Genomic DNA, 24,077 nt, shown 5'->3' with positions numbered 1-24,077 from the left:
GGCCATGGCCTGGGTGGTGGTGAGGGTGGCACAGGGTTATTGCAGAAGTGCCCACTTCCCTGCACGCCCCAGGTGCTGTGTGGGGCTGACGCTAAGCCACACGACGGAGCTGCTGGGTTGGTTTCTGGTTTCGATTTTCTCATTGCACCTGTCTAAGAGGTGACCGTTATGTGAGGGAGCCCAGAGCAGTGGGTCTTTTGACACGCACAGCTCTGCATCGACCCCAAGGCCAATGCCCCTCGGTTTCTGAAGGAGGAGATGGAGATGCAGAGAGGTGGAGTGACTGACTCTGGGACACAGAGCCAGGCCAGGTCTGTAGTAACAGGGAGCCAGAGCCTGGTGCTGTCCTTCTGTCTCTCTGCCTCTCGCTCAAACATACAGATGAGCCTGGTTATTTCAATCCAACGGTCCCAGGAGGCCCCACAGCAAGCCCAGGCCTGTAAAAGCCCCTTCCACCCCCCCTCTTAAAAAAATGCAAGAATAAACTTCTTAAGGCCTTGGTTTTAAGAGGTCCCTGCAGCCTGGGGGGAAAAAAACCTTACCCCACTCAGCAAGCATATGATTTATTGGGATTACAGCCCTATAAGCGGTGTCTAAACAACAGGGAACAGGAAACGCCTCCAATTTCCAGCTCAAAGCAGGCTCTGTTCGTCCTTGGTGTGGGCAGGGGCCTGGAGGGATCGGCAAGTTGGCAGATAGGGCACAAGCCTGTAATGGGAGGCCTGTGTGAGCCACGGGCCTAGAGGAAGGAGGCCTCAGGCTTCTGCCTGTTACCGGGCAGGGGGTGTACCTGGGGCAGCCTGTGCTTGCCCCTGGACTTCCCAAGCAGTCAGGACCTGGACATAGCAATGGCCCAACCACTTCCAAGCTTAGCCCCAGGACAACTGGCCTCCATTTAACTTCTGACCTGGCTCTGAGCTCCTGGCATCTCCAGGCTATGGGCAGTGTATGCCTCAGGCTGACACCGGCCTGCAGCTTCCCCATTTCCCCTCCCCTCTGAATGCTGCCTGCCCCGCCTGTGAGCCCTAGTGTGCAGGAGAGGGGGATCAGAAAGGGATGGGTCTGAGAACCGAAGGCCCTGGCCAAGCGAAAGAGGGGTGGCCTGAATCCTTCCCACCCTCAGCCCTAAATTCTTCCCCTGCCTGCACTGCACCTTCAGTGGGAGTCGGAGGCAAGCTTGGGCTTAATGGGGCAATCTCCCCTTTGCACTCACCCCTTCTCATCGATCTTGGCCTCTCAGGGTGTCCCTTACTTCCCTGCCACACTGCCTAGGCTGGGCGGAGACTGGCATCGCCAGAGGCCGGTGAAGAAAGAGGCCAGCCTGGCGGTGGCTGCATGGCAGACTGCTCTGGGAGGGTCCGGTTGGCTCTGCAGCAGCAGCTGCTCGGCGCTCACCATGGCTCCCCACTGTTTCCTGAGAGCCACGTGGCCGGCGACCAAGTTGAACCGTCCACGTAGAGTAAACCCAACACTGGCCCACTGAAGTCAGACGGCTCCCAGCACAAAGAGCGATTCTAGTCCGGTTTGCACCTTGGACTAATTACTTCTCTCTAATTGCTCTGTGAACCAGATTGGTTTGGTCCAGCGGGGAGCTGGAGTTGGGCAAGCTTTTTCCTTCTGACCCCAGGGCTTTCTCCTGTCCAGGGAAGGCGCCTCTTGCTGGAGGCTCAGCTGAGGGCTCCGCTGGGGGAGAGGGGGGCACTTTCCTTATTAAATTCATCTGGTAGGGGGAAGCAGGAAAAAAATTAAAATAAATTCATCTGGTACACATTAGAGGCACCAGAGAAAGCTCTACTCGGTCAGATACACAGGCAGACGTGAAGTTCGACTCTAACCGGTCCTTGTTGGCCCTGGGTGCCATGTCTATGCCTCTCGCCAGGTCTTCTCCTGCAGGCCCCAACTGGGAGCCGAGAGTCTGAAAATTAGCAGCGGCCTAGGACGTCCCTGTGTGATCATAGGCCCATCCTGGCACGACTCTAAGGCAACTAGGGAGAGGAGACAGCAACCACGGACGTTACGAAGCACCGGGCACTGTTTCCAGCCCTTTGCATAGACCTTGTTCGACTACTCTCAAGCCTACGCCAGGAGGCGGCCCTGGGGTTGCTCAGCGCCTGAAGGCTCGAGTGCGTAGAGGGGCCTTAGAAGAAAGGCCTGGTGATCGGCCTTGTGCACACCAGTGGCTGAGAGTTGGAAATCAGCTCCGACCTTCCAGCTTCGGGACCCCGCCTTGGCCCCTTTGTCTCAGGGAGACACAGGACCCAGAGAATTCATCACCCAAATGGGACCACTTTTGAGAGGGACCACCACCGCCACGAGGTGCTCGCACTGCCCGTGGCAAACTGGAACATCTGGGCACTTGGCTAAAGGCCCTCTGCACATAGCGTCCCTCTGCCTGGCACATCCTCTCCCGTCAGGCAGTGCCAGGCCCTCCCTGTCCAGCCGCTCGGAAGGAGCTTCCTGCCCACCATCCAGCACCGGCACCACTTGGGCTTTGTGTGCACTTGCCCTTGCTGACGAGCAAAGGCGGCTCTGTCTGCCGAGGCTGCTCCATCCCACAGCGCAGACCCTCCCCTCAGCACCTTGGGCTCTGACTCTGCAGGCGTGCGCCCTGTGTCTCATTCCCCAGGGACAAGGCCCTCTTGCTCCCAGCCTCGTTTCCGGGGTCCACCCTCACTACAGAACTATTTCCAAGAGCTCCACAGTCCAGAGCCAATCATAGAAAACAGCAGAAGGGGACATTTCTTCATTTTTCACTCTTGGGGGCTCAAGCAGCATGGATATTGGCCAATGGTTCTTTCCAGAAAAACAAAACAACAAACCCCCGCTAACTTCGAGATAACTAAAGAGATCGCCACTCTATCATGTGAGCATTCCCTAATCAGGAACAGCTTCCTGGGGAAGAGTTAGACAGAGAGGGGCTGCAGCAGCTGCTGGGAAGGCAGAGGACATGGCATGAAGCTGAAGTCCAGGAAGGAAAAGGCAGGTGCCACAGTTGTCAATGGGCTCGTGGAGGGCACATGGCCGTCTGGTAACTGGGCCAGGCTCCAGGGTGGCAACTTATTATGAGGGTGAGGTAGCACAGATTCCAGCTGAGACCGCAGGCTGGCCGCCACCCCTTTCTCATGCCGAGCTCCCCAGGATCTGAAGCATGTGCCCCAATTCTCAGGCAGGCCTCCCAGCATGGCCACCCCAGCAGGGCAGCATGTCACTCCTCCCCACATGGGCTGGCACTCCCCACTACGGAGCTTCTTGCTGCTGTGGGAAAGAACTTTGCTTTCTCCACTGAGTCCAGCGTCTCTGGTGGTTGACAGAAACCACAAGTTCTTTCACCACGTGGAAGCCAGCCAGGCAGGGCTTCCAGCCCGCTCCCACACAGCCCTGCTGAGGGTCCCTGCCACCACCCGTCAGCCTCAACAACAAGACGGGCTTGCCTGGTCTGTCTCACAGACACCTACAAGACAGCAAGGTGGGGCTGGGAGCTTTGGTTTGGGGTAGCTATCCCCCATTGGATTCCGGGGCAGATCACAGCCTGGTCAGAGAAATGTTTCCAGAAGCTTCTAGGAGTTGGCAGAGAATGAGACTCTTGAGAAATGACTGACAGATACACACATGTCTATTGGGCTAGGAAATCTGACAGGTACTTAGATGGTCATGGGGAGAGGGGCCTTCCAGCCCAACCAGAGAAAGAGGCAAACATGGTTCAGGCTCCTGGGCAGGGGGCAGGCCAGCCAGGCTTTCTGCAGCTTTAGGGGGGGAGAGCCTGGCACGGTCTCCTGAGCAGCGGAACCCCACTCTGCTCAGACTGGCTGTGAGCCTACTGTGCGGCACTCTGCATACCCCCACCCTCGAGGAGGAGGCATCCCTGGCCTGCGTATGATAGACGTGGACACCTAGGCTGGCCGAGGTCTGTCACGTGTCCGAGGCTACTCAGATAGCAGACGGCAACCTGTCTGGTTCTAAAAGAGATGCGAAATTGCCCCCCCAGGACATGCTCAGACACCGCTGGCTGGCAGGCACGATGGGAGGAAGACGTGCCTCAGTGAGACCACTTTGCTGCCCCACCAAGACTCCAGCTGTGGCACCCACAGACCCTGACCTCCGCTGGCTCGGAGCCAGAGGCTGGGCTGGGCCTCGGAGCTAAGGAGGTGTGGCCCAGACATCTAGGGAGCCTTCTTCATGAAGACCTGCTCCTATCGAGGGCGGGCAGGAGGAGAAGACACAGATACAGAGATCATATCGGAGAAGAGAGCTCTCAAGACTGCCTGGCAGGCAAGTAAGAGCAGGTCAGTCAGAAACCAATTCAGCTTGGCTCCTGCCCCCACCCTCCGTGCCTGACATGTCTACAGTCGGCTCTGGGAAGCTTTCTTCTTTAAGAAAACAACATCAATTCCCTTCGGATCTGGGACTTCCCAGGCCGGAGAGCCTGGCAATACCACAAACAAAGAGGTAGTTGCTTCCCATGTCACAGAAACCTCCAAACTCATGGCGCCCCAGGCCCGGCAGCTCCCTGTCTCCGTGTCTGTGCGGACGGAAGGGGCCAACAATGAGGCAGGAAGTTGTAGGCACACCACTTTCTTTGTCTTCTCTCCTCCCTGACTTCTCCTTCAGATACTGGAGAGATGCCCACCTGGAGGCTGGCTACTCCAGAGCCAGCCAGAGCCAGCGAGCTCCAGTTTGTGGAGATGAGAAACATGCCCGTGGCTCACTGGGCACAAGAAGCCGACTGAGAAACCAGGCTGTCTCCTTGCCTTCTCCCTCCTCGGGGTGGGAGAGACTTCGCTCCCCAGACACTGTGAATTCAAAGCATTCTTAGAGTCCCCTGCTCTGCCTTTCCCCATCTGTGGCCATGGAGGGCAGGCCCCTACCTACTCAGAACCTCCGCCTGCTCATCTGCAAGCAGGCACAGGTGTCTCTGGAGCTGCCACGAGGCTCTGCTAGAGAGCCACGTGTTTAAAGTGCCGTACAGAGTGTAAACCTTCACCTAGTCCAGGGGTCCTCAAACTTTTGAAACGGGGCCAGTTCACTGTCCCTCAGATCCACTGGAGGGCCGGACAATAGTTAAAAAAAAAAAACTATGAACAAATTCCTATGCACACTGCACATATCTTATTTTGAAGTAAAAAAAACAAAAACAAAACAGGTCAAAAACACCCGGTGGGCCAGATAAATGTCCTCGGTGGGCCACATGTGGCCCGTGGGCCGTAGTTTGAGGATGCCTGATCTAGACGCTGGCACTGCTGCCTGGCAGAAGGCTACAGCCTAGCCCTTCGGGGCCTCCCATTCTGTAAGAAAACACTCACACACCACCTCAGAGAAGACTGTGGCACTGGGTCTCAAGCCTGAACTCAGCCACGGCTGCCCACCATGCGTAAGTACCATGGCGGGGCCAGCAAGAAAGGGGCCGGAGACACACCGCTAGCTTGAGTGAGTGCTGGGTACGCAGTCCGCTTGGCCTGGGAGCCCGTCTGTGGGTGGCAGGAAGCCAGTGTTAGCGTTCTTGGAAGGGTCTGGGTGGTGGGCACCAAGCGTGGGTAGCTATCTCTGCTCAGACAGACCTCACGTGTGCTCAGTCATTTGCACTGTCTGGTTGGCCGCATCTTCGCTGTTGCTCACCTGGGCTCCTGGCTGTGGTCAGGGCTGGGCGACGAGGGCAGACGGGGCAGGGACTTAGGAGGAGTGTGTTTGAATGGGTACGTACGCGAGAGGAAGCACATGCGTTTTGAACATGTGTGCTTTTTTAAGTGCCATTAGCTTCGGATTATGTATGCATTAGATGCATTTCCACTGACTTGGTCCTTCTATAGGCTGAGTGGTAGTGGGTATCGGTAGATGACGTCAATAATACTGCTGACAGCTGCCGGTGCTCAGAAAGGACCCTGTGCCGAGTCTTTTGCCTCATTTGAACCCCCACCAGTACTGTCTAAAGCCGGCTAAGTCATTTTTCATTTAAAACGGAGGCTACACAAGCCGGAGAAATGAACTAACTTGCTTGTTGTCACATGAGAAGTAAATGAGCAGAGACCCAGATCTCAGGCGCTCTGACTCCACAGGGCCCATCGTTAGCTTCCAGGGGCTCATTTCATGACCTGAACTAAACGTTGACAGGTCCATGAGGTGCAGGGACGTTTTTAGGTGCGGGGACCCAGCCGACCCACAGTGCTTACATTCCTGAGGGAAGTAAGGGACAGGCAAGGAAATAAAGGAGTGAGCAAGGTAATTCCAGGTTGAGGAAAGTTCTCGGAAGAGAACCAGTGGGAAGGGGAGGGAGGAGGCCCCGGTGGGAGGGGCTGTTTTTCTGCCGGAGCTGTAGACCATCAACAGGTCATCTGGGAGCTTACGAGATGCACCGGTCCGGGGAATACACAGAAACATGTACTGAATTCACCCAATAGCTATTCTCATCTCTTGCTTCCATTTTGGGTACACAGATGGAAACTTCATGCACAAAAAGGGGGGCGAGGAAAAGAGAGAAAAAAAGCTTAACGGTGCACTTCTTCTTGGAGTGGTATTTATGGGAACCACAAGGCGGTGGGATACAGCCACCACTACCATCATCTCTATTATCTGATGAGAAAACACTTTCGCAAGCTGAGCAGATTAACGAGCCTGCTTCTTCAGCGTAAACGCATAGCCAATCTGTGGGCGCTGCTTCTTTATGCAGAGTGCTGGTGTCTGAGGGGAGCCATCCCCCCCTTCTACATCTGGAACGGAACAAAGAGGGGACCCTCCTCTCGGCATGGGGGCATTTCCCCAGGACTTGGGGAGCCGCTTCGGGAAACAGGCACAGCTGGGGTCTCTACCTACAAGGAAACAGGCTCCGAGAAGTGAAGCGGCTTGTTGGGGGTCATAGAACCATGGGTGGAGGGACTGGGCCTGGGCCATCACACTGCAGCCCCTCTGAGGATGCCGTGCTCCGCTGGGGAGCCACGGAAATCTGACCTAGACGCATAACAACAGTCAGTGATAACTTCAAGTACAAGGCAAAACAAAAGGCAAGACAAAACGTTTGCCATTTCAAAACACAGACCGCTTCTGCCTTGAAATAAGTACCTGAAGCAGCAAATGTTCCCGTGCCACTCTGTCCCCATCATCAGTGGCTGTCCTCTCATGCCACCTCACAAGTCCCCCCTCTAATCTTCTCCACATCCTCCTGAACATGAGTACAAGGATGGTAATGATGGGAGACGGCGATGGAGAAGGCTGGTACCCCGAGTGCACTTTATGTCGACGAGCTCATGTTACCCCCAGGACGCCCCAGGCAGGGAGGACTACTATTCTCTAAGACGAAGAGACGGAGGTGCAGAGGCCAAGGGCCTGTCTGAGGCCACCTGGCTGGGTAAGGGGCAGAGCTAGGATTTGGATCCAAAGCCTGAAGGTTGACATAATGCAACCAAGCTTCCTCTTAAACGCTGGTGGGTTTTGCTCATGTTTTCACAGTGGGCTGGGGACTTGATCACCTAAAGTCACTCTGCTCCTCCTGGACCCTTCTCCACCGACGAACAGAAGCGCAGTGTGAGTGGAGGCAGTGAAGCTGTGAGTGACGCTGCGTGAGCGGTCGGAGGCAGGTTCCATTAGCGGTGGTAGGTGACTAACTGATGCCGTCGGAGAACGTGATCTGAAGTGTCATGCGATGCCGATGACGAGAGCCCACTGTGGGTGTTCAGCAATAATCTCTGAGGTTGCCTATGAGTTTCGTAATCCTAAGGAAGATGGCGGTCACTATTTAATACTCACTCGCTGCCATCGAGTCGATGCCAATTCACAGCCACCCCATAGGACAGGGTAGAACTTCCCCCTGCATTTCAGTAACTGTTTCCAGAAACAGAAAGCTCCATCTTTCTCCTGAGGAGCGGCTGGTGGTTTCGAACTACTGAGCTCTCGGATCTCAGCCCAATGCATAACCACTACGCCACCCGGGCTCCTCCCTATCCAGTCAGGACTGGTCATGTTACAGAGCCGGGCACTGGGCACTTCACGCAGCTGCGGTTAGTCACTGTCGAGCTGGCTCCGACTCAGGGGGGGCCCTGTGCGCACCTCAGGATGCAGTGCCCCTGGTCCCGCACCATCTTCACAGTCCCCGTCTGCCGTGGCCGCGGTGCACTCCGGGCGCCTCCCGGCCCGAGGGGCTCATCTAGCACCGCGTCAGGTCACTGTCCATTGTGACTCGTAGGGTGTTTGCTGGCTGGTTTTCAGAGTTAGAAATGGGCCTTTCTTCTGGTCTGTCTTAGCCCAGGAGTTCTTCTAAAACCTGTCTGCCATGGGCGACTCTGCTGGCACTTGAAAATCCGAGGTCATAGCTTTCGGCTCTGGCCGGCTGGGAATTCATAACAGCTAATATTTCCAAACTCCGTCCCACATCAGACTCTGGCTGGGCTCCCCACTCTCCTCCTGGTTCAGCTCCCAAGCTTTCCGAAGTCTGCCTCCCTTCAAGAAAGGACACCATGCAAGGCTGAGGGAGGGGGCACAGGGCCACATGCACTTGTGGGGGGACCAAAAACCCCCCATTATTCCCAGTCTCCCTCAAAGGTCCAACTTCTTAGCTGTGTTCTGGAGCGGAGCCTGGTGAGCCCAAGACTCTCCAGGAGCTGAGTGCTGATGGAGGGAACCGGCCCACTGCTCGGTCTCAGCCCCTCTATACCTCTAACCACACCTGGCTCCCCCCCACCCCATCTTCTCTGCCAGTGACAGGCGCTTCCAGCAATGTGCCTGGTGCAGTGGCAGGCCTGTGTGTCTACTGCAGCCGCTGTCCCCACTTTCATAGGCAACACGTGGAGGATGATGAGCAGCGAGGTCCCCTTCTTTGCAGAGGAAAGTGCTCATTGCCCTGTTCCTGGACACCTCCCTGGGCCAGGGAGGTCCATGCTTTGCTGGATGCTTGCCCATTCTCTTCCAGGCCCCTAGGACAGGAGGCACCCACCCTTGCTAGCAACCCTGGGTCTGTGACAGGAACAGGGCACCAGTGAGGATTAACCTTGGTTGTGGGTCTGCCTCATGTGGTGCTGGTGTCTGAGCTACAGAGCAGCTGGGAGGAAAGAGACCTGGGGAGGTGCAGGGAGGCTCTGGCCACATGGAGGGAAGGGTCCTGGGAGAGGACAGGCAGGTGAGGCTGGAATGGCCCAGAGGAAGCTGCCTCACAGGCCTGGGTCCACCCGGCTGGACTCAGAGCCTCAGGCCAGGGGAAGAGGCACAGTCTGCCCCAGGTGAAAGGCAGAGGCACCTGACTTGACAACCTGTCCAGCCCCCGACACCTCAGTGAGCTCTTCTGTAAAATGGAGGTCACCATGCTGAAGCTCTGTGGGCCCGTGAGAAACAGCAGTTGCTGGGAATGCTCTCTAAAAGGAAGAGCTGGTTTCAACTTCAAGAAGTGCCCTACCAGGTAAAGATGCCTGAGACGGCTTTGTCGGAATCTAACCCAGGCTCCTGCCTCCTTTCCTGATGCTGCCTGGCTTGCTGTAGCCAGGTTGGGGGTGGGGGGGTGGGGGGGGTGCAGGCAGTGGTTGGAGAGATGCTAGAACTTCTGCTCAGTCCTTGCAAAGCTGCCCCACTTGCCATCTGGACCCTGCTGCTTCTGTCTTAGCCAGGGCTGTCACAATGAGCTTTATGCCCGGGCCTTCCTTCTGTCAGCACGGACGTGGTCACACAGCCGTGACTGGAATGAATGAATTAGGCTGCATTTCTTCAAAGAAATAAACAGATTGAGCAAGGACTTGAGTAGTCACCCAGGTCCTCAAACTGAATGACGACTTAACCCACGGTAGAAGAGACTGCTCAAACAGCCACCAAATCCCCAAACAGAGGCCTCCAGGTTACGCACCCATGGCCACTGTAGGAGGCAGAAAAAAAACAAATAACTAACTCACTGCCATCAAGTCGATGCCGACTCACAGCGACCCTATGGGACAGGGTAGATTTGTCTCTGTGAGTTTCTGAGACCATCACTCTTTACGGGAGTAGGAAGCTCCATCTCTCACTGTGGGAGTTGGAGGCTCTGTCCAATTCTGGCCGCTGGACTCAGTCCCCCGTGTTCCTGGGAAAGGACAGAAAGCGCTCCAAGGAAATGAAAAGGGGTAGAAGGAGAGCAAGAATGTGAGACAGACAGACAGACAGACAGACACAGAGAGAGGCTCAAATCCATGCAAGCAGAGCTCAGTCACGCCTCACAGATGCCAGCCCCTTTCTGTACACGGAGAGGTTGCCCAGAGCCCTGGCAGGGACAGCAGGGTGGGAGAGCATGGAGGGGACACGGGCTCAGCCTGCAGTGGCACTGGAGCTCAGTGCTACCAGCGCTTTCAGGCGGGCTCTTCAAGACCCCAGGGCCTGTCAGCCCAGGGACAACTGAGGGAGGGCAGCCGGGCACCAGGCCACAGAGAGCCCGGGTATTTTTAGGGTGACCTCCTTTTAGAGCCAAAAATGCAAAGGTTGTGTATCGTCCTTTTCTCTGTTACTGCTTACTTGGAATGATTCACAGAAAATCACTTGGCTCCAAATGGATCTGTGTCACAGTGTGGCTTTTAAATAATTAGACATTTAAACACACATACGCATGTGCGAGGGAGCTTCAAAAAGTCTGTGGGAAGAAAGGCGGAACGAAAGGATAATGGAGTTTCCCCACAAACATCTGAAGGTAGGTCTGGTGTGGCGGACACACGCACAGCCTGTGTGGTCTTGGCAAGTCATCAGGGGGGAAGGGCAGCAGAGAGCAGGCTGCTGGCCCGTCATTGCTCCTGCCTGGTTCTCATCTCCGTGCACCCACAGTTTACAGGCTGGGGTTCACTCTGGTCCCACTTCATTGGCCCTGGAAGACCAGGAGAACTGGCTTGAAGTCCTTGTTACCCCCAGCCTCGGTCTTGTGTCTTTCCTCACCCCCCCACCCCATCTCTCCAGGCAGATGGGGCACCTTGTTGTATGAAACAGGCAACAGAATGCCAGAGAGACCCCGCTTGGGAGCTCGAGCGGGCACAGACCCTGCATGGGGGCTGAGGCTCCCCTCTCAATGACAGTGCTGCAGGCGTCCAGGGTGACCTCCACACAGGGCCAGGCCTTCCCCTCAGAGCACTGCAGCCCTGCTCCAGGGCTCCTACCGTTCGTTGTTCAGGGTCATTCTCGGGGGGTCCAGGTTGGGGTTCTCCATGGACTCCATCTGTGGGCAGCGCAGGAAGTAGTAGAGCGTGTGGAGGGCATCGGGGGACCAGGTGACGGGCTGTGGCGACTGGCGGGCCTGCCTGGCGGGGCTGGTGCCTGGACACAGGGGGTGGCGGCCCTGCATGTGGTGCATGGCACGGGAGACCAGGTCACCTGTGGGGGGGGGGAGAAGACAGTCAGAGCGCTCTACCTCCAGAGAGGCGGGGTGGGGTGGGGTGGGGTGAGGGAATGAAGACAGAGTCTGGGTGCTCCGCCCACACTCCTCCAGGAGCAGGGCTCCCCTCCTTTAATTACTGTTTACCCCCAGCCAGCGAGGCGGGCGGGTGGAGGTTGAAACTGTCACCTAAGCGCACAATAGCAATTTCGTTTCCCTTTCACTTCCAGTCTGGACTGCTTGTCAGGGCAGTCTCTGCCAGGGCCTATGCTAATGTGGTTTCTTTTTCCACATCCCCACTCTCTCCACCACCCATGCCCTTCCCCAGGGCCCCGGCCTGGGAATCTGGGCCGGCCTCTTCTCCCAGTCTCGGAACCACCAGCTCCAGCCTCGGAAGAGTCTCCGTGGGCTGTCATGCAAAGAGCCCAGTTCCTTCAGCAGAGGCAGCCCCTCCGTCTCCACACAGCATCGGTGACAGTGTCTCCCACAGGCCGAGAGCGTGCGTGTGCATGCTACAAACCGATGCTGCAGGTCCATGCGGGGCTGGAGCCTTACAGGCCCACGAGTGCTGCTGCCTTCCGTCAGGTTGGCCTGGCGCACGGCCGTCCCACACATAGTGGGGTGAGCCACCTGGGCCCGCACAATCCCCACGGCTGGCAGCAGAGTGGCCCATGGTGATCGAGTGCTTGTTCAGGAAACAGACTGCTAGGCTTTTCTCTCTAGTCTGTCTTAACCTGGAAACTCCTCTGAAGTCTGCTCAGCATCTCAGTGACACGCAAGCCTATGGTGACAGATGGACCCCAGGGCTCATGCATGAAGGAGACAGCTCGGCCACTGTCCCTCACAGCCTAAGGGTCAACCTTAGACACCACACGGATGAAAATGCTGAAGCTTATCAAACAGACAAACATTCACGGAGTCCAGGCAGCCCTCTGGCACAGGGTGTGGCGGTGAAGGTGGTGTTAACCAGCCAGGGGCCACGGCCAGTAAGTGGTGGGGGGCTTGAGCTGAGTCCAGGCCCGTTTGACTCCAGAGTCTTTAAACTGAACTGGGACCAGCTGCTGCCTGCTGCCCTTTGGAAGCTCCTGCCGGGGTCCTCAGGGTCCCATATCCTGTGTTGTGTTTCTGCCCACGTTGGACCTTTTCAATATCCCTCCTCCGGCCAGGACAGGAAGTGTCCCACCATTGTGTGGGGCCACAATACTGAGAAAGGCAGGGCTGAGACAGCCCCAGGCACCTGCAGCGCCTCCTGCCTGGGAAAGAAGGGGGCTTCCAGTCTTCTCAGACCCTGACCTGACCTGGGAAGTTCCTCACACACAGCCCTGGACCCAGTCCACCGGGAGGTGGGAAGGAGAAATTACGGGGCTGTAATTTGGCCAGTGAAACACCAATAAAAGGATGGCAAAACCAATTAACTTATTTATTCAATTAACTTTTAATATGTGGCTTTGGAGAGGCTGGTGCGGGCTCTATAGGTGACATTCAGCTGTGTCCCCAGCACCCTGCTAGGGTCTACTGCACCCCACCAGGGACTACCACATCCCACCAGGGTCTATTGCACCCTGCCAGGGACTACTTGTACCCCAGCAGGCCTACCACACCCCACCAGGGACTACTGCAGAACAGGCACCCAGAACAGGCACCCACCAGGGACTACTGCAGAACAGGCACCACAGAACCAAAGCGTTCAGAAATGCCTCCCCATTTGTTTCACTTAAAATATAAGCTCTGGGGCGGAGGTTGTTAGCCACTAGCTGCCCACGTTCTCCCTGGGCTGGACAGCCATAACAACTGCGGTCATTTCCAAACAGGGACCAAAGGTCTTCCTGGGATTGGAGGACTTCCAGACCCCTCCCTACTCCCATACCCCACTCGCTTGCTCCCTCTAACCACCAGAATCTAGCTGAGCAGCCTGGGATGTCCTCCTGGCAGACCTGTGAGTGAATGAAATGACACCTGGGTCTCATCTCCCCAGCCTCCTCACCGTCTTCAGTAAGTCTGCGGCAGCTGGTGGAGCAGGCGGGCACCTGCATCGTACAAACGGTCAGTCCCTCGGCGGTTCTAACCGCCCGGCAGGTTGGAGAGCTACTTGGCCAAGTGCTCAGCGCACAGGTTTCAGAGTGGGACCCGGCTTCCAGCCATGGCCCTGCTACTCCCACCTGGGTGGCCCTTCTGTGAGTCACTCACTGGAGCCCATGCTTCCTCGCGTACAGGACGAGCAACAGTGCCTGCGGGCTTGCGGACCGAAAGGAATGAATAGCAAGGGTAAGGCCCTCCGCAGTGCTTGGCGTGGTCCATGAGCGCAGGAAGGCTAAACGCAGCATGATCGCCGGTGCGATGCTGCAGCTGTGCCTCGGTCCCCTGGGCCGCTGCTGGGGCACTCTCCCTGGGACTCTGCCTGCAGGCAGCCACTGGCCCACTTTTCTCAGGCAGGAGTCCGAGCCCTGAGACTCCGGTCCCGCCCTGCCCTGCCCTGCCTCTGGAGTTCCTGGGTGGGAGAAACTGGCATACCAAGCTGGGATGGCAGCAATTGGCTGAAACCAGCGCGGGTTTCCCAGGCCTAAGCGGTAAGACTTGGCAGGGCCTCCAGGAGAGAGGAAAGGGCCTCTGATAGCATCAAAGGGAGCTCTTGTTGAAATATCATTTCAAAGGCTCGACATGGTAGGAGCCATTAGGATTAATTATTTTTATTGTCATTTCATTGTTACTGGTGTCCACGCCTGGGGCAACGCCTTCCCAGCCAGCTCGCAGGGGGGCAATGCCTTCCCAGCCAGCTCGCAGGGGAGCAACAGGAGCGCCTGCTGAGGCCCTGCATCTGGCCTCCACCGACCAGGGCCAGTGACTCCCCAAAGGCTCAGGGAACCAGACAGCAGGCGAATGACAGGCCGAGACAGACGCACCCCAATGTTGAGTGCCTCTCAAAGACCCCTAAAGCACATTAGCTTGTGAATGGCCGATGACCGGGGGTCTCGAAACCCACCCAGGCCTGCCAAACAGTCACCTCGCTGCAAGTAGCCCACTTTCAATGTTCTCCCTGGGGGGTGGGGTCCTTCCACCTGCCCCTTCCGTTTTCTGGGCTCGGAGATGAACACAATCTCATCATATTTACAGCCACCCAGGGAGGGGGACCAGGAAATAGGCTCAAAGACAGCACCTGTCCTGCCGTTCTTCAGTAAGTGGACCAGCTGGGACTTAAATGCCCAGGGTCCCTGTTTCCCCAACCCACGTCCTAGGTGCCGCATCGCTACTGGAAGAGGGTCTGGGAAAAGGGATGGGCCCTCCTCGGACTGTCTGTTGCTGGCTCCCAACAAATTCAATTTGGAAGCAGAGCCCCAGTTGCCATAGATCAGCGGTTCTCAACCCTCCTAAGGCCACGACCCTTTAATACAATTGCTCATGTTGTGGTGACCCCCCAACCATTATTTTCGTTGCTACTTTATAACTGTCATTTTGCTACTGTTATGAATTGGGCAACCCCTGTGAAAGGGTCATTCAGCTCCCGAAAGGGGTCACAACCCACAGGTTGAGAACCGCTGCCATAGATTCTGACTCATGGCGTCTGGCGGTGGTGACAGCAGAACTGCTTTCAATGGCTGATTTTCCCAAAAGTAGATCCCCAGGCCTTTCTTCTGAGGCACCCCTGCATGGATTTGAACCCCCCCCCCCAACTTTCTGTTAGCAGCCGAGTGCACTTACCACACGGACAAATCTTCCCCCCTCCTGAGGGATGTCTCAGAAAAGTGAGCCTCAGAAACCAGGTTTATGGCCATTAGACACAGTCACTGCACACGCAGGGGGGAGGAGGGGGGGAGGAGGAGGAGGAGAGCTGGGCTTGCATTTTGCATGTCTTTGACCTCATTTTTGTAGTCATTCACTTTTTTTTTTGGCATTCACTTTTTATAGAATTTCCTGAGTCTCCAGTGACAACAGACTAGGGGGTTAGGTACTGTGCTGGGGCTCTTGGGTTAGCAGGCCCTTTGCACTGAAACGTTCTGGTACTTGCGACTCAGTTAGGCCTAGGCTTGGATGAAACCTTAGTCTGAAGCCCAGAAACACCCACTGGGCGTGGAAAACAAGCCCTCGCCTCTTGTTAGCCTGAGAGAGGCCAGGAGAGGCACAGCAGCTTTCACTCTGCTCTTTCCAACCGCATTACGAGGTGGCGAATCCAAAGACGGCCAGAGTCCTCAAAATGCGGCTTGCCACACCTGGCCAGCTGGAGGAAGAAGTGGGTTGCTTCTTCCTTAGTCTCTCCTTTCTAAGTGTTCATGGGAGGAAGGGGGCAGGTTAAAGCACAAGTGTCCACGTTCCCTGTGCAGCTGGTCCCGATACTGAGACGAAACTCCAGAACCAACCTAGCAGGCTGCTCTCGTCGAGGCGCGTGGAGCTAGCGCAAGTGAAACCAGGGTCAACTCTTAAGAACCAGGAGCCCAGTGCCAAGTATCATTAGCCTCATCAAGTTCCTCAGTCTCGGGGAGCAAGCGTGCACTCTCTGTCTCCACCTCCGCCTCCTCCTCCTTCACTGCAGCTTCGCGAAATCCCTGATTTCAGAGGGCGGTAGCTGGGGCGGCTGGGCACATGATAACGCCTGTTTTGTTGTCTGTGAAAAGATGCTATAGGGATGCTTCTCTTGGCCCCGATGAGCAGCTAGGCCTGGATGTGGACCAAAATGAGGTGAGTGTTTGGAGGCAACTATTGGGTGGGCTAGAACTCACGTATGTAGGAACATGAACATACACGTGCGCTCGCATGCACACGCACACACAGGGTCAGGTTTTCCGTGTGCAGTACACTAGTCTAAGTGCTGGGAGATAGCAGTGGACACAACAGATGAAGTCTCTGTCCTCATGAAGCTGACACTGTAATCGAGAGTTTCCCAAAGTGAGTGACAACGCTCGCCTCCCACCCCACCTCAGGGGCCCCGGGACAATCCAGGGGGGCTGCAAAAGCAGATACCCAAACTTCATCCTGGATTACAGGCTATAGTCGAAATGTTTTAAATGTTGGGAAGATGCTAATTCTATTTTCCTGAAGAGGGGATGATAAACCAAATAAGTTTGGGAATCCTTGTCTATCTGGTTGGGGGTGGGGTGGGAGGTGATACACTATTTACAGGTGACTAAATGATAAAGTGGCATTCAGTACTATGAATGAAACAACAACCCAAAGAGGAGAGGCAGAGTATTTGGGTGTGTGTGTGCCTGTTTTATAAGCTACCATTTGGGCAGAGACTAGAATGTGAAGGGTGGAATTTATTCAGGCTTCTGGGGTAGGGTGCAAAGGCTCTGCACGAAGTGGGAGTGGACCCCACCAGGCAGCTGGGGTCAGTCAGTGGGAATGGTGGTGGGGTCCAACACTGGACTTCACGCAGCAGAGAGGAGTGGGGATTTACTGAATGAGCTGACAGGAAGGATGGGGTGGGGTGGCTGTTGAGCAGAGAAGCCTGACTTGGGAACAGGGGAGGTGGTGACAGGGCACACTAAAACCCGGGACAGTTTTAGGACAGAGAACCAATAGGACTTGGTTCCGGGCGGAGACATAAGAACCGGAACCCCCTGAAGGACACTGTCCGTGTTGAGCTACTGCTGCCTGGTGCTGGGCTATGGAGTCTACGGTCCGGGAGGCCACCATGAGAAATGGCAATGGGTAGATGCCCATCTTGACCTCTCCTGCCCAGAGAGGGGCTGGTGGCTGGGCTATTAACTGCATGTAAGCAGTCCGTGGCACTAAAGGGTTACAAGCTAAGCCAGACACAGAGGAACCAAGCACTGTACCGTCAGTGCCCAGCGAGTGCTCCACAGGTGAGGGAAGCCGCAGTGTGCTCCAGTAGACAGGGGCTAAAGTGGCTCTCACGGCGCTCAGGGCAGGCCAGTTCACAAAGACAGTTTGAAGGGATACTTGCCAGGAGCTGACACCAAGTCACACCCCCAATCACCCATCCTGCAGGGACCCTGGCAGGGGCTGGTGACCCACAGTGGCTGTGCCAGCTCTGGCTGCACTGTAGCCGCCAGGACACAGAGGATGAACCTCTCCCCTTCTCTGTCTCCTAGTCACATTCCATAGGAGGGGCATCAGGAAATGTGGGAAAATGTAATCAAAAGATCAAGGAATTTCCTGCCAACTTTTAAGGCCCCTTGTCTAGAATGGTCTTTGACCTTGAACCAGTCATGTCATCCCCTGACCTGGGAAGGAGAGGAAGAATAGAGAGGGGAGACTTTCCTGAGGAAACAGAGGTCTGCTATCATTGCCCACGCACAGGAAACCCAGAGACATCACAAATGAAGGAGAAAGGAGCACTGGGGGTGCTGTGGGGTAGAAGAACCAGCCACTCGGAGGGCAGAAGAGTAAACATTTGCAGCTCCAGTTGAAGTCAGTTCCATGGCGTATTTCTGGAGCTCACCTCTTCCCACACCACGTGCTACGATCACCGCCCGCTGGGTGGTCTCATGAAAAGAATGAGGCAGAGGTGGGGGGTGAAATGTCCTGTCATCTAACACACTCCTGAAGCGTCCGGCCATTATGCCCTAGACCAATAGGCTCCCAACTATGATCCATAGAGCTCCGAGGTCCTAGGAGATGCCCAGGCTCCTGCAGGTCAGGGGCTAAGCGGGGAAAATGGATAGGATCCACCTGACCTCCTCCTTTTCTGTCCAGAGGAGCCCAGCTTTTATTTATGTTGAGTTTTCCTGGCTAATTTCTTTCAACTAAGAGTACTGCCTATAAATGCAGAGTATTCTGGTGGCCAGCGTCCCTGGGTGGTGGGAACTGTGCACAAACGTGGCTGCTGAGAAGTCATGGTGTGTGCCAATCCAGAGATGCCTTGGGAGAAAGGCCTGGCAGTCTGTTCCAACAAATCTGCCACCGGAAACCCGATGGCTCATAGTTCTGCTCTGAAACACATGGTTGCCATGAGTTGGGAATCCACCTGAGGGCAGCAGGTTCATTGGTTTGGGGCAGGCAGGTAAGACAAATGAACGAAGTAGACCAGCAGCCAGATGACATGGGGAACTCATGGCTCCCCTGACGGCTGCCATGGGAGAACAGAGCACAGTGACACTAGATCATCTGGTTTTCCCAAGAGAGACCAAAATCCAGATTTGCATGGGATGAAATCAACATGCTGACCACTCCATACATCTTGGGGGCTGAAGGGTCGGGGTGGGGTGCCCCAGTTTGCCACCTCTGTTCTAGAAAGATCCAGATTTCAGGGAGGGCACAGGTGTAGACAAAGAGGAGGACACCATACCCAAAGGCGAGCCCTCCCTGCCTTCTCCCCCTGCCCCCCCCCAGAGCTGTGGCTGCCTACTTACTCAGCTCTGAGATGCTGCCCACACACGTGGCCAGGAGAGACTGCTCCAGGGTGCGGAGCTCCAGCTGGGCATAGGCATCAGCCCGCTCATCGTGGCCCAGGGACCCGCCGCCGTTGTAGGGACTGAAGTAGGCCGGGAGGGAAAGCACACCTGCGGAAGCAAGAAGACAGGTCACTCTCAGGCAGAAGGAGCTGCTTCTGGGTCTGCGGCAAAGCTCTCTCAGCTCAGTTTTGAGCTCAGGAGCCCTTTGACTGTGGCAGGTGCTGGGGGCCCCAGGCGTGAGGAGTGGCCCACCTGGAGCTGTGGCTTCAAGTAAGAGACACACCTGACTGCCTGCTTTCCTGTCTTCTCTCCCTGTCTTCACCTCGCCCCCTTTTCTTTCAGTAATAGTTATTCAACAGTAACTAGGTGCCCCAAACCGCACTCACTGAGGTCAGGACAGAGTAGAACTGCCCCTGTGGGTTTCTCCAGCTGTCCATCTTTGCCAGAGGAGAGAGCCTCGTTTTCATTCTGCAGAGCAGCTGCTGGTTTCCAACTGCTGACTGTGTGGTTAGCAGGCCAACTTGTAATCCACTCGGCCACCAGGGCTCCTTAACCATGTGCTAGGTACTGAAAAGAAAACGGAAAACTTGGGCACGTGGCAGCCTAAGTGTCCTTCTTGAGAAGGAAAAGTGAGTCCTGCTGATGAAGGCAGAGCCATCCCCTGTAATCACCACACTACTGCCAATGAACAAGCCTGGGTTCCTGCACCGACACCGTGCCGCTCAAGAAGAGGGCAGTGAGTGGCGACAGCCAACTGCAGGATGACTCCATTGAGACAGCTCTTTCTTGGAGCCATCCAAGAAACTGGCCGATGCTGGCTCGTGGGCTTTACAAGAAAGCCGCATTCAGTCACTTCTTCATTCAGGGAATAGTTAGAGTGCCTACCTCGACCCACTGTGCTACACGCTGGTTCCCGGATCACAGAGACCTGGCTTTGTCTGGACGGAGCTTGGGGGAAGACCGAGCCCGATGTCAATGCCAACCCTGCCAGCCCAAGTGCCATGTCGCCCCCAGTGTCCTCCCACCTCCCGTGCTGGCCCCTCTCCTTCGGGCCAAGAAGGAGGTGGGGAGGGTCATAGAGTAAGAGATGTGGCCTCCTCACTACAACAAGGGATGTGTCCCAGCCCCTGGCCAATTAGAGCTTTTCATTAGCATGTCCACAAGACAAGAAGCCGTCCCTGAGGGTGACAGCTTACACGTCTCTCCAGCTCACTGTATGGCTTCTTAGAAAGCACCAGGAAAGCACACTCAGGCAACTTTAAAATTACACGCTTGTTCTCAAAAGCATGTGGCCACAGAGACTCTGGTTACAATCAGAGCCTAGAACTGAGGTCCAACTTTTGGAAACTGCTTTGTCTTAGATGGACACACACTTTGCACATTATCTAGCAAGCTTTTTTTCAAAGGGAAAATATCCACACTATTTTATAGCTGCAGGAACCTAATTTATCACATTTGTGAAAACAAGTCCTTGAGGTGACTGGCGAGCCCTGGGGATGTGCCTAAATCTAGGTCAGAATATCCTCTCCGGCACAGGAGAGACTCGGGCAGCTGAATGGTTGTGATAGGGCAGGGTCCAAACATCTGGGTCACCATCCTTGCTCTGCCATGTAACCAAAGCTATGATCTTGGGCAAGCTGCTGTGCCTCGGTGAGGTGCCCTGGCGGTGCAATGCTAACCAACGGTTCGAACCCACCGCCTGCTCTGCGAGAGAAAGTCCTGGTGAGCTGCTTCCATAGAGATTACAGCCGAGGCAGGCCTATGGGGCAGTCCTACTCTGTCCTAGAGGGTCGCTAAGAATTAGAATGGATTCAATGGCAGTGGGGACTGGGCCTTCAGAGGATTTGAGTAACTTGGTTAAGCATGTGGTAGCACTAGGATGCAAATCCCCACCTGACTGGCTGGAGATGTGCACACCTGACCAGGGCCATTGTGCTGACCCCCAGTCCTGGTGACCCATGTGTGTCACCCGGGTGAAACTGCTCTACAGGGTTTTTAGTGGCTGATTTTGCGTAAGCCAATCTGCCGGCCGCTCATTCGGGTAGGAGCCATTTGACTAACCCGGGACTTTCGCTATAAGCCTGGAGTGACCTGAAACCACCACCCAGGTCTACCCCTAGCTGCCCCTGTTTGGCGGCTGTGTGCCAGAGCTGCTGCATGAAATGCTGCCATTTCCCTCAGACACCCCCGGCCTGAACCTCCTGTGCTGCTCTTTCTGGGGCAAACACATGTGGCAGTAGTCTCCTGCCCAGGTGCTGGCAACAGCCTCAGACCATGGTATAGGTCAAAGGTCAACCCTGCTCTCTGAGCCTGCCCTTCCCCTGACCCTCTCCCAAGCAGCCTCACTGCCTGTGCCGCCCCTCCTCCCAGCTGACTCAGCTGAGCAGCAAAGCCCTGCATCAAAGAACTTCCTCAAAGCTTGCACCAGGAGGAGCAGCAGCAGGGCCTGCTGCTCCCCTCTTCTGCTGCTGGGGGCCCCTGCTCCCTAACCCAGAAGCCTTCCCACAGCTGAGTAACCAAACACATTGCAAAGAGCCGGCAGAGCATTCCAGCAAGGAAAACAGGAGAAGACCCCAGCCCACCAGGAAACCCCCAGCCAGAGCCAGCAACGGGGAGGGTTTCCATGCACCACAGGGCCCCAGCAAGCCCGCTTCTCCTCGTTCCTCCATAATCGATCTCCAGAAACCATGTGGGGCGTGTGTATCCAATCCACAGGTCCCAGGGCAAGGGAATAGGAAATTCGGGAGACTTGTGTCAAAGGATCCAGTAACTGGAGCTGCCGGCTCCATTAATAACAGTTGCCATTTCCCAAGTCACCACCACCCAAAGGGCCTCTCAGTACTACTCTAGCACAATTACGGGCCTATCCTTCGTGACAGATAGTCATTGACAGCATCTGGGCATATCCTCGCACAGTGACTTTTGCCTTTCAAAGGCCGCTCACACTATTCTCCCAGCCAGGTAGGTGGGGCATCCATTATCATAATGGCCACTGCCAACTCTCACACTGAGTGCTTACTACGTCCTAGGCACCAGGCACCGGGCTAACGTCCTACGCACCACCTCATTTCAACCCGCAAGCCCTCTGGGGTATGATATGCACCCATTGGGCCCCCAAAGGTAAGTGGCTTGCCCAAGGTTACAGAAATGGAACTGGGGCTAGATTCTCAGACTCTTGATTCTTTTTTTAAAAAACATTTTATTAGGGGCTCATACAACTCTTATCACAATCCATACATATACATACATCAATTGTATAAAGCACATCTGCACATTCCCTGCCCCAATCATTCTCAAAGCATTTGCTCTCCACTTAAGCCCTTTGCATCAGGTCCTCTTTTTTCCCCCCTCCCTCCCCGCTCCCCCTTCCCTTATGTGCCCTTGGTAATTTATACATTGTTATTTTGTCATATCTTGCCCTATCCAGAGTCTCCCTTCCCCCCCTTCTCTGCCGTCCATCTCCCAGGGAGGAGGTCACATGTGGATCCTTGTAATCAGTTCCCCCTTTCCAACCCACTCACCCTCCACTCTCCCAGCATCGCCCCTCAAACCCTTGGTCCTAGACTCTTGATTCTTAAACAGACAAGATGCAATGACATCCAAAATTCTGGCCACTTTATCCTTCAGTAGCAAGTTAAGCGGCACCTAGGACATTTGCAAGAGGCGTTTTGTTTGGGCCTGGGGTCTGACAGAAGGGAATTCAAAATAAGACCCAGAAATGACTTCCCTTTTAATAGGTCTCTCAGCACTGCCTGTCAAGGATCCCTGGAGGCCTCCCATGAAATGCTACAGACCAAAGGCTCTCTCTCTGACTCTGCCGGATCTTCCCAGAATGCAGCTCCACAGCCTGCTTTCCAAAGCTGCTCCTTAAGAAAGCCTTCTTTATGTCAACCCTACATTCTTCCCTCTCCCACGTACGCCTGCTCCGCAGCAGTTCTCACTGGAGATGGAAAACATGTGCTTTCCATGCTCTCGGCACACCGATGCCTTCTCCCCACAAAACTTTAAGACAGGAGTCTGAGGCAAGGTTGGTTTGGAAAGGGGGAGTAAAAAAGAACAGGAGGAGCGGAAAAGGTATTTATTTTTCCCCCAATTTAGTAAACTGTATGGCAAATTGTCTGTTGTTTCCATCATGATTGGAGAGAGAGTGCTGGAATGTCTTCCACTATCCCTTTGTTAACACGGACATCCCAAATCATCCCTGTTGGACTCTACTGAAGGAAGACCCACACGCATCACCCAGATTTGTGCTGGTGTGAAATGAATGACAGCGTGCGTGGCAGGCGGCCCGGTGAGCGACCCTCGGCCTGCCTCTTGAAGAAATGTTCCATTCAAATAGAAGTTGGCTGCGTGTGAAGTGTCTACATAGCCCAATCTCTAGCCAGACCACAAAATGCTCATCTCACATCCATCAACCTTCCTCACTCTGGTGGCTTGAGCCTCGAATCTCAGAACTCATGATCTCCACTGCCCACTCTCGGAGCATAGCACTGGGTTGCCCAGCTGCCTGAAGAGAGAGAGAGAGACCGGCAAGCCATCCTATCACCTCTTCCCTCTTAATCCCGCAATGACCTATCAACTAAGGCTTGTGGCTGCTACTGCCTAGCCACTGAACAAGTCAGTCACTGCCATGAACTCAGTTCCAGGCCCTTTTCTGACCCTAGTAGTACGTCGCCTTCTCCAACTCCCTATTGAAGCCCAAACTCCTTTTCCACAGACAGATAAGAATGGGGGTGGGCAGTTTAGGCAGAAAAGTGATTCCACCAGAAAACTCTGAGTCCCCTGAGGAAATCACCGGAGTTAAGAAAGCTATGCACACCTGCTCTACCTTTTCCTAAGCTGCTTTAGGAATGCTGCTCACTGCCTGGGCTGTACCTTGGGGAGGGGGAGGCAACACACTCCTTCCCAGGTGCGTCCCCACCAGGGACCAGAGGTGGCGCTATTTTGTTAGATGGAAACATGTCTGGGAACCGGCCTTCTCACTGGTGGTTGCCAACCGGGAATTCAGCCCAGGTTTGAGCCGGCAGAGGCCCGTCTCCTCCCAGCCAGCGCCCAGCCTGACGCAGGCGGATTGCGACTGGGTTGAAGAATCGACTTTCCAAGCACAGAGTTTTCAGAAGTAGGGCTGAGCCCAAAGGCCAAATCCATGGGGGTTGGGGTGGAGGTGGGGTGTTTGTCTCATTCTCATCTCTGAAAACTGTGGGAGTCGACTCAGTGGTTGCTGAAGAGTCTCCAGCACTCCAGCTCTGGTCTCTGACTGTCCGCCGCGCCACCGCCCCCTCTAACACTGCAGGGCACCCCTACAAACCAGTTTCTTTTCTTCCCCCAATTTCCTTCTACCCTCTAAAGTCGGCACTGTCAACAGAGCAGACAGACCCTGTTAATACTATTTCCTGTGATTTTTCCTATACTATCACTTCCCCCTCCCGCGA

The 24,077-nt window shown here is 55.3% G+C and overlaps 1 protein-coding gene across 1 annotated transcript in view; it reads right to left on the bottom strand.

Moving 5' to 3' along the window:
• The window catches only part of ABTB2 (ankyrin repeat and BTB domain containing 2), a 191,666-nt gene that overhangs the window by 27,924 nt on the left and 139,665 nt on the right, over positions 1–24,077 (bottom strand). The window contains exons 2-3 of the mRNA XM_075545913.1: positions 18,604–18,753; positions 11,082–11,295 (exon numbers count right to left, since the gene is read on the bottom strand). Of these exons, the coding sequence (XP_075402028.1) occupies positions 11,082–11,295; positions 18,604–18,753 (364 nt within the window). The remainder of the gene's footprint in view (positions 1–11,081; positions 11,296–18,603; positions 18,754–24,077) is intronic.

This window comes from Tenrec ecaudatus, chromosome 4 (genome assembly GCF_050624435.1).
Source record: "Tenrec ecaudatus isolate mTenEca1 chromosome 4, mTenEca1.hap1, whole genome shotgun sequence".
Taxonomy (NCBI): domain Eukaryota; kingdom Metazoa; phylum Chordata; class Mammalia; order Afrosoricida; family Tenrecidae; genus Tenrec; species Tenrec ecaudatus.
The sequence above is the reverse complement of the archived record's forward strand: the minus strand, read 5'-3'. Positions and strand labels throughout refer to the sequence as shown.